At 40.7% G+C, this 12,997-nt stretch overlaps 1 protein-coding gene across 4 annotated transcripts in view; it reads right to left on the bottom strand.

Annotated features, from left to right (window-relative positions):
- IFT25 (intraflagellar transport 25) overlaps positions 1-12,997 on the bottom strand; it is a 43,847-nt gene that overhangs the window by 4,122 nt on the left and 26,728 nt on the right. The window contains exons 6-8 of one of the 4 annotated variants that reach the window (XR_007454787.1): positions 10,973-11,016; positions 6,228-6,743; positions 2,415-2,678 (exon numbers count right to left, since the gene is read on the bottom strand). Coding sequence is in view for 2 of the 4 variants with exons in the window: in XM_049617144.1 (XP_049473101.1) it covers positions 8,710-8,823; positions 10,973-11,016 (158 nt within the window). In the remaining 2 variants the exon portion in view is untranslated. Of the gene's footprint in view, positions 1-485; positions 2,679-6,227; positions 6,744-8,612; positions 8,824-10,972; positions 11,017-12,997 lie in introns of those variants that run through there. The other 3 variants (XR_007454786.1, XM_049617144.1, XM_049617145.1) reach the window with 3 other exon arrangements.

The raw sequence follows: 12,997 nt of genomic DNA, 5'->3' as shown, positions 1-12,997 counted from the left end.
GGTAGAAGGGAGAAGCCATTTTTCCCATATCTGGCTATAGGGATGGAAGGGGACCGTGCACTGTGGCTGTCTTATCACCACGGCAGCGGGTGGCTTCTGTTCAGAGACAGTGATGGTGCCTCTGCTGGTCAATAGTGAGTGTGGCTCATGGGTGCCAACGTTGGGTTACATTCCTACCTCCTGTTTGTTTTCCCAGCCTCTTCAACATTTTGTAACAAATTCCCTGCACTATTTCCCTCTCCGCTTTAAATACGTATCCGGGGTGATTGTAGGGTCCTAACTGAATGCTGACTGTTGCAACTACCATCATCATCCCTTTGTTTCTTATGTGGCTTTACCTCTGAAATGGTTTTATTTTTCTCTTCCATTTCTTTTATTAGCTCTGGCAGCTCACTGTTCATCTTCCGTGCCTTATAATTTTTTCTTTAAATCCTTGTATCTCTTCTTTGAGCTCTTTTTGTCTTCCATGGGCCTCAGTTCTTGTGTTCTTTAATTTCTCTTGCAACATGTGTTGTATAGCCGCTTTATTTTTGTTTTTTTCCTCCAATGTCTTAGTTTCTAGTCATCATTCTCTACAGTATGGTGGTTCTCAAGCTTCGGCATGCATTAAAATTCCCTGGAGGGCTTGTTAAAATAGATTCATGGGTCTCACCCCCCAGTATTTCTGATTCAACAGATCTGGGGCGGGGGGAGGGGGGGCTAGGAAATCTGCGTTTCTAACAAGTTCTCAGATAGAGGCTGACGCTGCTGTTTCAGGGACCACAGTTTGAGGAGCACTGAGATACTGGATGTTGTTGGTGATCCACCCTGGTCCCTCTCACCAAGCCAGTGCACCCATCTGCCAGCTGCCGTATTGGTTCCTCACAGATGCCCTTTCTCCTGACAAGTGCCCTCAAGTGACAGGAGCTGTGTTACCCAAAATTCCTGAGGTGGCCCATGATTGATGCATTTGAAGCACAAAGTCCTGGTCCTTTGCCTCATGGTGGGGAGTATACCTCTCTGGTGCCACTCATGGTCCAGAGCTCCCTATGGGATCAGGCTGGGGCTTCAGCTGAAGCCAGATCTTGGATTAGCTTTCCCCTCCTGGTATATCCTGCTTCCTGACAGCACTCATTCAGTAAATCGCTCCTGCAAGAATCTCTGTTTTGGGCTCTGTTTCTAGAGAACCTGACCTAAAGCAGTACCCTTCTGGGTCTTTTCTGATTACTCTTCTTTAATGGGGCATGTTATTTGCTGGAACAGAGTGTAGAAGGATGGAGTAAGCTGGGGCTATCTGCAACTTTCATTTAGGTTAGCGGTCTTAACAGCAATTGCACTACTAGGTATTTATCCAAGGGATACAGGTGTGCTGTTTCAAAGGGGCACATGCACCCCAATGTTTATAGCAGCACTATCAACAACAGCCAAAGTATGGAAAGAGCCCAAATGTCCATCGATGGATGAATGGATAAAGAAAATGTGGTATACACATATACAGTGGAGTATTACTCGGCTATCAAAAAGAAGGAAATCTTGCCATTTGCAACTACGGGGATGGAACTGGAGGGTATTATGCTAAGCGAAATTAGAGAAAGACAAGTATCACATGACTTCACTCATGAGGATTTAAGATACAAAACAGATGAACATAAGGGAAGGGAAGCAAAAATAATATAAAAATAGGGAGGGGGACAAAACATAAGGCACTCTTAAATATAGAGAACAGAGGGTTGCTGGAGGGTGGTTGGAGGGGGGATGGTCTCAATGGGTAAGAGGCATTATGGAACCTATTCCTGAAATCATTGCTGCACCATATGCTAACTAACTTGGACGTAAATTAAACAATAAATTCAAATTAAAAAATAGATTAGCAGTCTTAGATATCCTCTTATTAAGTTTACTACCTCCTTTGCAACAGTGCTCCTAGAAATCCCCTCAGTCACACTCTCTGCTTTAACTGCCTTCTCACCACCTCCTACGCACTGAATTCATATGTTGTAGCTCTAACCCCCAGGGTGACTCTATTTGGAGACAGGGCCTAGAGGTGGTAATTAAGGTTAAGTGAGGGGAGCCTGGGTGGCTCAGTTGGTTGAGTGTCCAACTTCGGCTTAGGTCATGATATCACGGCTCACGAGTTCGAGCTCCGCATCAGGCTCTGTGCTGACAGCTCAGAGCCTGGAGCCTGCTTCAGATTCTGTGTCTCCCTCTCTCTCTGTCCCTCCCTTGCTCATGCTCTGTCTCTGTTTCTCAAAAATAAACATTAAAAAAAATTAGTAATGTTAAATGAGGTCAGGCAAGGGCAATGATACAATAGGATCAGTGTCCTTTTAAGAACGGACACTAGAGAGCTCGCTTTCCCGCTGTGGACAGAGAAGAGGTCATGTGAGCACATAGGAAGATGGTGGCCGTGTACAAGCCAGGAAGAGAGGTCTCACCAGAAACCAACGATGCTGGCACTCTGAGCTTGGCCTTTCAGTCTCCAGAAGTGTGAGAAAATAAATGTCTGTTTAAGCCCCCAGCCTGCTGGATTTTCTCACGGCAGCCCGCCTTCACCATGCTTCCTCCAGCACCTCCTCTGCTGTGTCCTGCCTGTCTCTCCTTCAGTTCCATCTCCGCTGCCATTTGGAGTTTATTAACCTTAGCCCTCTGGGGACATTCCCCCTCCTCTGAAGCTACCTGAGGGCTGAGATGGCTTGAGTCTAATAAAAAAAAAAAAAAATGTTGAATAAGCATTTTACGTCTGTGACATGTTCAAGAAAACTCTCTAGTTCCGGTAAAGCATGGCTGTTCTCAGCTTCCTTTTCACCAAAATCCCGATTTCACCGTATGTAGTGAAAATCCTTTCCAGTTAGAGGTTGCAATTATTTCCTTGAAGATGAAATTCTTTTTTTTTTCTTTTTATAATTCTTCTGTTGTGAATATGTGTTTTGAAAAAGGAGACAGAGTAAAAATCTCTTTCTGCCACCATCTTTAACCAGAAGTATCCATCCTATATTTATAAATGATTTATATCCCATTATAAAGTATATTTGAGGTCTATATATTTGCTTTCTAATGTATGGATGCACTGTTGTTTCCAGTTTTCTGTCCTGTAAACAGCATTGCTATAAATCTTGGTTCATTTGTCACTGATCTGATCCTTTCATTAGCATGTATTCCCATAAATGGAATTTGTGTCAAAAGCTATACGCATAAAACTTCTCACACTGCCACATGCTATTTTTAGGGGGCTTGCTATCAGCTACAAGGGGCTGTTGGAGCATCACCTTAGAAGGTGGAGCTCCCAAAGGATGCCCCCCACGGAGGGGAATTCCTGAGACAGGACTCAGAACTGCAATGCTTGTTAAAAGTCTGCATAAATGAGTGAGAGATGCAAGAATTTTCATTTGTGTAATATTTCTTTGCCCTGTTTGAGTACATCATAAAACGTCATTAGATTTTTACTTTTGTTTTGTTTATTTATTTTGAGAGACAGAGACAGCACGAGTGGGGGAGGGGCAGAGAGAGAGGGAGGGAGACAGAATCCCATGCAGGCTCCACACTATCAGCGCAGAGCCCGATACAGGGCTTGAACTCACGAACCGTGAGATCATGACCTGAGCCGAAATCAAGAGTTAGACACACGGGGCGCCTGGGTGGCTCAGTCAGTTAAGCGTCCAACTCTTGGTTTCAGCTCAGGTCATGATCTCACAGTTCGTGGGTTTTAGCCCCATGTTGGGCTCTGTGCTGACAGTGTAGAGCCTGCTTGGGATTCTGTCTCCATCTCTCTCTGCCTCTCCCCTGCTTGCTCTCTCTCTCTCTCAAAAATAAATAAATAAACATTAAAAAACAATTTTAAAAAAAGAGTCAGACACTTAACCAAAGAGTCACCCAGGCGCCCCTACAGTTTTACTTTTTAAAAAATCCATCCCTTTAAATAAATTGATCGGTTGTTTAACTTGGCACTGTGGTAGGCACTGGCCCACGGTAAATGATCCAAAAATGGGTACTTTACTAGCTAGCTTTATTAAAAAACTCCTCAAGGATGTTATAGTATAGAGACAGAGATATGCAAACAAATGAACATTGTTTATTTATTGAAAATATTCATTGAAAATCTACTATGTGCCAGGCACTAGGGCCTGAGGATACAGTCATAAACAAAAGAAACAAAAGTTCTCTGCCCTGTGGAACTTACATGCTAGTGAGGGAAAGACACAACAAATACGATATACATGAGAAATAAGAAAAAAATATGTGTGGGGCACCTGCGTGGCTCAGTCAGTTAAGCGTCCGACTCTTAGGTTTGGCTCAGGTCATGCTTTCACAGTTTGTGAGTTTGAGCCCTGCGTCGGGCTGACCATACAGAGCCAGCTTGGGATTCCCTCTCTCCCTCTCATTCTGCCCCTCCCCTGCTCTCTCTCTCACTCTCTCAAAATAAATAAACTTAAGAAAAAAGAAAAGAAAAAAATATGTATAGTAATAGGTAGGGCCATCCCTGAAGGCTTGTGGGAGCCAAGGGCAATTCAATCAATTGAGACCCTACCCAAGATATTTACACCTGAAAGGAGGCTGCGCTGCCCTCATCTTTCAAAGCTTGCTTGGGGTATGATTGAAGGGGGGAAAATCTAAGTTGAATTTTAGTGAGAAAAGAGGAGTAAGGTACGAGAACCCCTGAAGCATAGGACACAGGGTGGCTAGTCCCAGAACACAGGAGAAAAACACAGGGAAGGAAGACTGAATGTGTTCACGTTGCAGTGGTGTGTGTGGGTGGGAAATGGCCAGGATGGTGAGATACAGGATGCCAGGGAAGGCCTCACTGAGGAGATTTGGTGTAAGGATCTGAAGTCCATGAGGAAGCTAGCTGTACACATACCTAAGGAAAGGAAAGAGAAGGCAGACTCAAAGGTCTAAATCGCATAGCACACACAGCACAATGGGAGTCAGGAGTCAGTGGGTAGGTGGAGATAAATCCAAATGAGGGATGAGGGGGACAGAGGAAGCCAACTGGGGACAAATGATACTTTGAAAAGATGATGGGGTTCAGCAGTGAGGAGGAAAAAAGATAAAGCCACATATTATTATACCTATTTCTTGAAACTTGGAGAGGTTTTCATAAGGATGAAATGAGTTTTTAAAGCCCAGGAAAACGCAGGTTAAAGAATATGCTGTTTTTAAGTATCATAAAGTGGTAAGACAAGCACTAACACTGATAACTTGCTGTCTGCATCCGCGGAAGACAGAAACCGAGAAAAAAGACTTAGAGATAATTTACTAGGTCTGTGCCAAAGAGATCAATCAGACAACCTCTGGAGATCCTTTCCAGCAATCTGTGAGCCCTTCTTACGCAAAGAATCATTGACATTTCAGTTTAGGAAGGTGGCCAAAAGAGAATCCTTAGCATTTCATTTTATTGAACAGGAACACAATTGCTCTGAGTCACCTTCCTTCTCAAAAACCTTACATGGCTCCAGTGTTAGGAGAAACTATTTGAGAACATTAAAGGCTGTCTGTGATCTGTATGGTTTTCGTCTCATTCTTTGCCCTAGTCAGACTTAAATCCTCATCACATCCTCCAAATGTGTTTGATCAGAGAGTGCTCATCTTCACATTGCCGATCACACCAACGTTGCTCTTGAAATACCTTTCTTACTCTCCTCCATTTATTTGAAACTTACCTTTCTAAAAGTAAATTTGTGCAACAAATCGTGGTAAGTAGTTTATCAGAAAGTAGTAAGAGCCTAATTTTGACCAGTTCCCGCTGGGAATCTCTTCTAAGGAAATCATCTGAGGGGCAGCACAGAGATACCCTCAGTAGCATTAATGATTTTTATTTTTCTATTATGAAGAATGTCAAGCACACACAAAGATAAAGAGATGGGGACAGTGAAGCGCCCCCCCCATACGTCCACCACCCAGATCTAACAATTTATTGCCATATTTGTTTCAACTAACGCCATTTCCCTTAAAAAAGTCTGCTGAAGTATTTTAAAGCAAATTCCAGATATGTCATTTTACCCCTACATACGTCTATACGCATCTCTGAAAAGTATGAGCATTCTTGCCTAAGCATGATGCCAGTAACACACCTAGTGAAATGAACAGTAACACCCAATCTGTAAGAGTATGTCCTCAATTGTCTTTAAAATGTCTTACTTTCAGTTGGTTTGCTCAAATCAGATCCGAACATGATCTACACACGGCATGAAGTTATTGGGACTCTCATGCCTTTTTGACTCTAGAGTGGACCCCCTCCCTTAATTAATTACCATTTTTCAGGCCACTGACTTGAAGAAACCAGGTCACTTGCTGTGTAGGATAAGCCACATTCTAGATTTGTCTGTGAATCGGTCAGGACAGGCCAGGTTATACTCCAAATTTCATGGACTTAAAACGATGAACCTTTATTTTTCCTTCTGTATGTCCATCTCACACTGGCTGAGAGGTCTGCTACCTGCCATCACCAGGCTCACTTCCAGACCCAGACTGATGAAGTAGTTACTGTGTAGAACGTCACGGCCGGTCGTTGTGACAGAGAAAAAAAAAAAGAGCTTTGAAGTGTCTCATGCAGGCAATTAAATGCTCGGCCTAGCAATCACTTTCCCCTCATCTCATCACCCACAATTGGTCACATGGCCCTACCCAAGCCAAGAAGGCCAGGAAGCATATCTTACCTTGTGCAGGGAAGGCGCAGCTCTGCACATTTCAGTGAGCTACAAAATGGCCTCTAGTCTATTTGCTTCCTTTTGGTGTCATTTTACTTGTTTATCCATCCCTCGTGTTTCCTGGAAATGGAAGTGAACTCTAGAACTTGACTCGATTTAGGCTCAGTAATTTTGGCATGAGGACTTCGGAGGCTGGCCTGTGTGGTTCATGTTGCATCACATCAGGGGGCATACAGTGTTTAATTGTAGTAGATTATAGCAGTAATAGCCACCACCTCCCTCTCCTCCCATCATATATGTGTGTGTGTGTATGTATGTGTGTGTGTATATATATATATACATGCATATATATACACACACACATACATACACACATACATACACACACACACACACACACACACACACACACACACAGATAATGGAGGGGGGGAGAGATTGATTTTAAGAAATTGGCTCATATGATTATGAAGTCTGGCAAGTCCAAAATCTGTAGGGTTGGCTGACAGGCTGGAGACCCAGGGAAGAGCTAATGTTGTAGTACAAGTCCGAAAGCTGTCCACTGGCAGAATTCTTTCTTGCCTGGGAAAGGTCAGTCTTTATTCTATTAAGGTCTTCAACTGATTGGGTGAAGTCCACCCACATTATGGAGGGCAACCTGCTTTACTCAAAGTCCACCAATTTAAATGTGAATCTCATTCAAGAAAAATCCCCACACATAAAACATTCAGAATGTTTGAACAAATATCTGGGCACTGTGGCCCAGTCAAGATAATACACAAAATTAACCATCATAAAGATATTTCACTAAGATTGTGTTGTGGGTTGAACGGTCTCTAAAAAGACACGTTGAAGTCTTAATCCTTGAATGTGACTTTACTTGAAAATACGTTGCAGATGTAATCAGTTAAGATGAGGTCACACTGGAGTAGGGTGGACCCTAATTCAACATAGGACTGATGTCCTTATAAGAAGAGAAGACACACAGAAACAGATATGCACAGAGGGAGAATGATGTGAAGACATACAGAGAGCATGCCATATGATGACAGAGGCAAAGTGGAGCTGCGGTGCTACAAGCCAAGGATTTCCAGAAACACGAGAAACTAAGAGAAAGGCATAGAACAGATTCTCCCTCAGAACCTCCAGTCAGAACAAACACTCAATTCCTTCATTTCTGACTCGTAGCCTCCTGAGCCGTGAGAGACTAAATTTCTATTGTTTTAAACCACCCAATTTGTCGTACATTATTATGGCAGCCCCAAGAAACTAATACGAACCCCAGAGGCAAAACACTATGTTCTAATGCCATTGTTTCTATGTGTTTATCAACCTGAGATAACATTAGGTTTACGCATTTCTGGGTTTTTTTTCAATATTCTGGATTTTTCTTTTTTTACCTTTTGGCTATATTGGTTATTTATGTTTTCAAAGTCAAACTATATAATAAAGTACATTCAGAGAAGTTTTATTTCCCTCTAGTGTGTCTTATTTTATTCTTTACCTCCCCCACTTATCCAAAAAATCAAATAATATCAATATGGTTGTCTATGGGAAGTCCGATAATGTTTTTCCTAATTCTTCCCTGAGATTTTCAAATCAAGGCAAAATAAAATTAAAAGAAATAAATTATTTGTTCTACAAGACCCAGCTCATGTCGCCTCCATGAAACCTTCCCATAAGTACTTTCTCTTTTCTGAATTCATACATTCTGTGTCTATATTGCTCACTTAGCCCTTTTCATCAGTTAAAAAATTAATGCACTGAACCTAAAAAAAAATTAATGCACTGATATCTGAGGGGCATCCTGTTAGATGTTGTGAGGACACCACGGATTATCAGTTAAGTTTTCACATATAGTCATTTCCTTTGTTAAGCTGTATATAGAAGAGAGAGCTTTCTCATAGCCTACATGGTGGCCAACACTTCTGACTAATGAACCAGTTCCTTTGCACAAAATGGCGAAGAGAAAATAAAAACTGAAACAGATCGATGCAAGTCCCTTTAATAAAGTATATCAATGACAACTTCATGTTTAAATAAACGTATTGTTAAAAAATCATGCAAGTGTATTTTGTTATAAAGACTAAGAAAGATTTGAGACTGCTATTCCCTCTGCAGAAACACTATGCACAGATGCAAAATGATCAAAGGCTGATATAATAATGAATCTCAAGTAAGTGGCGTGGCCATCCCGGGCCTGTAAAGGAAAAAGCAATATGAATGCTTTTAGCAATTTTAGTTAACTGTTGAATGGCAGCTAGCAGAAGAAAGGGTTTGATGCAAGAACGATATCCTAAATATATAATAATATATAAGCTACAACACTCAGAAGAGAAGCCAGCTGCACATAATAGTGAAGTTGCTCTGATGTATTATCAGGCAAGTATCAGCATTGTTTTGATGAAAAAAAAAAAGCAGGTGGAGCTAACAATTGCAACTTTACATTTCTGATTAATTTTTTTTTTAACGTTTATTTATTTTTGAGACAGAGAGAGACAGAGCATGAACGGGGGAGGGTCAGAGAGAGAGGGAGACACAGAATCGGAAACAGGCTCCAGGCTCTGAGCTGTCAGCACAGAGCCCGACGCGGGGCTCGAACTCACATACCGCGAGATCGTGACCTGAGCCTAAGTCGGACGCTTAACCGACTGAGCCACCCAGGCGCCCCTCTGATTAATTTTTTAAGTGTCTTTCTATGGGGCACCTGGGTGGCTCAGTTGAGTGTCCAACTTTGGCTCAGGTCATGATCTCATGGTTCATGAGTTCGAGCCCCACATCGGGCTCAATGCTGTCGACACAGCCACTTCAGATCCTTGGTCCCCTTCTCTCTCTGCCCTTCCCCTGCCTGCATTCCCTCTCTCTCTCAAAAATAAACATGTTTAAAAAGTGTCTTTCTGAAGTATTTTTCATGTTTAGATTTCCCTTGTTTTATGATTCCTCTGACTATATACCCTGAAACGTTACTGTACTTTCACATTGATATAATTTCTCTGGAAAGCAAATTGACAATATACATAAGCAGCTATAAACATGTCTACACTGATGGACCCAGTAATTCTATTCCTTGAAATTTAATCTTAGAGAATAATTCACAAGGTGACGATCATGGTAGCAAGAACATGCATAACATGGCCTCTGTAGTATTACTTGTAATGACAGAGGGAGGAAAAATGAAATCAGTTAACATTTGCCTATTTTCATACATTTAATTTGAATTATGAAACTTGTAATATAATATTGTTTAAAAAGATACAAAATTCTTCATTTTGATAACTATGTGATGCATATTGACAACTAGAAGAAAAAAAGTGTAATAAAAGCTGTTGTGGTAGGCTAATAAAATCATGGCTGATTTCCAGCTTCCCATTCCCCCTTACTATTTTCCAAATGTTCTATATAATTTTGCAGTGCTCCTTGATTCACAGTGAGTTCTGAAACAAAATACTTACCAGAAGCTTACTAATCATAACTCATTAGTAAAGATGGACAAAAACAGGCAGTTAATATTCTGTCTAATTAATCATTTTTCTGCCCCCCACTGGCCTCTCCAGTCCTTGGGCATGTGTGGGTGGTAGAGAAGATAATTAAGAGGATTCAAAAACTTCCTACAGAATCTTTTGAAACGCTGCGCCCAGTAAGTTGTGAAGAAGGAAACTTAACCTTAAGCCTCATTTAGAGAAATATTAATTAAACAAACACTATCATCTAAAAAACAAAAAACAAAAAAACACCCCACATTCAGTTGTTTTACTTTTTTGTGTGTTTGTCTAAAACCAGGGCCTGATAAACTAGCAGGAACAGAGAAACTCCTGATGAGGCAGCAGCTTCATCAACGGGCATTCATTCCACTTGACAAGCAAAGCCCAATGGAATGTTGTCGAAAAATGCTGGTTCTCTTTCCACCTCATCTCTCTTTGGCTTATTTGTTGCTGATCCTATGCTCCAGTTCCCCTTATGTGAATCTCCCTTGTCCTTTCATGCTTAAATTAACATCCGATTTTGGCATCTCGACCTTTTTCAATTCCTATTCTAAAAGGCCTACAGAATCAAATGAAAGAAAGCTAAGCAAGTAAATACTTCAAAATAAATGAACAAAATAAAGATAAATAAGTGAACTGTTTTATCCTTGCTGTCATTCTACGATAGACAAGAGCCTAGTTTATGAATGCTATATTTAGAATATAATATTATTGAGAATAAGCTTCTCTGTTGGTTGATTGGATAAAGAACCTATAATATAACAGGAAGATATTTATTAACTTTATGACTAAAGAGATAGATTTAAAATTTAAATACATTGTGCTGGCTACAGATAATGTTTATCTCTACCAAGTATATTTACTTACCATAATTTCTTCATTCTGAAGCTGCCCCTCTGTGTGGACTAGATCTAAAGCAAATTTAACAGAAATGAATTAGGGACCAAAATACATGAGGACAGCTACTGAAATTTATGTTCAGCAAAACATGATGTCTGGTAAACTACAGTTAGATCAGACTTACCAGGGTTTGGGGGTTAAAATTCAATTTCAAAATAGCAATATGTGATATAAAAAGCATGAAAGATAAACTGTGAGTTCTAGACCATCTCTAGTAAGTATAAACAAAAGGAAATGGAAATTACAGTAAAGGAATATAAAGTAAGGAATGGATAAAATGTGGAAATCCCTTTTAAGGATCAAGCTATTAACAGTTATTATAGGCCTGAAAGGAGCCATCTTTTTTTTTAAGTTTATTTATTTTGAGAGAGAGAGGGAGCATGAGAGAGAGTAGGGAAGGGGCAGAGAGAGAATCTCAAGCCTCAAGCAGGCTCCATGATGCTGGTGCAGAGCCCGATGCAGGGTTTGAACTCACGAACCACGAGATCATGACCTGAGCCGAAATCAAGAGTTGGATGCTTAACCAACTGAGCCACCCAGGTGCCCCTTGAAAGGAGCCATCTTATCACCACTCTCATGGGTCATGACTACAGCTCAGTTTCTCACACTAAATTTTTACTGTGATGTTGAATTATGCTGCCCATTAATTGACCTTTTCAGGTATCTAACTTAAAAAACCTTTACTTATATAATTTTAAAACATTAACTTAGTTGATCACAAGTTAATCACATCAAACATTTTTTGGAAACATGATTTGAATTTTTTTAAATGTTTTTTTAACTTATTTTTGAAGGAGAGAGAGACAGAGCATGAGTGGGGGAGGAGCAGAGAGAGAGGGAGACACAGAATCTGAAGCATGCTCCAGGCTCTAAGCTGTCAGCACAGAGCCTGATGCGGGGCTCGAACTCACGAACTGTGAGATCATGACCTGAGCCAAAGTCAGACGCCCAACCAATGGAGTCACCCAGGCGCCCCTGAATTTTTTTTTTTTAACGTTTATTTATCTTTGAGAGACCAAGACAGAGTGTGAGCTGGGGAGGGGCAAAGAGAGAGGGAGACACAGAATTCAAAGCAGGCTCCAGGCTCCGAGCTGTCAGCACAGAGCCCAATGCAGGGCTCGAACTCACGAACTGTGAGATCATGACCTGAGCTGAAGTCAGACGCTTAACCAACTGAGCCACCCAGGTACCCTGGAAATATGATTTGATTAATATAATAATAAATACTGTCATAATTTAGAAATTAACTTTCTTTGTATCAGAATAGTTAGCATGCATACTTTTTCAAGGCACATCCTACGAACAGGGTAGTCTGTAGGAAGTAAGATGGTGCATGACTTTGTTTCCTAACCTCTTTCTGAGGTAATGAATAGTAATCCCCTGCCTGACCCTTTCTTCCTTCTCTAGTCCTGCTCCTGAGAGATAATGTTTTCAACTCCTTAAGCTTTTTTCCCTGGAATTGTAACATGTTTATATTCCATTCTCAATTTGTAAATGATTTACTGACTTTATATTATGGTAGGAGAAAGTTTAGGTCTCTTAGACCAATATTCTCTCCCTTTTCCTCCTGTAACTTTTCCCTCCTGCCATCCTCTCAATTTTGAAATCAATACTTGATGGTTACATTATTGCCTATATAAATGTTATTTACTGCTGAAATAAGTAATGGACTACGATCCCATTTTCTTTCTTACACAATTCCTCCTCTACCAGGAGTTAATAATAACCTCTTCTTTCATTAGTTTTATAATTATGAAAAATTGGAAAATCTCACATACATAAAAGAAGAGAGGATATAATTCCTGTATATGCCTATCATCTTGATTTTATACTTATTAACATTTCAATATACTTAATTTATGGAATTTTTTTTGCTCAAGTATCTTATTTTATTTTATTTTTTTATTTTTTATTTTTGAGACAGAGAGAGACAGAGCATGAATGGGGGAGGGGCAGAGAGAGAGGGAGACACAGAATCGGAAGCAGGCTCCA

The sequence above is a fragment of the Panthera uncia genome (assembly GCF_023721935.1).
Source record: "Panthera uncia isolate 11264 chromosome C1 unlocalized genomic scaffold, Puncia_PCG_1.0 HiC_scaffold_4, whole genome shotgun sequence".
In the NCBI taxonomy this organism is placed as follows: domain Eukaryota; kingdom Metazoa; phylum Chordata; class Mammalia; order Carnivora; family Felidae; genus Panthera; species Panthera uncia.
Note: the sequence above shows the minus strand (reverse complement) of the source record. Positions and strands in the feature narration are given on the sequence as shown.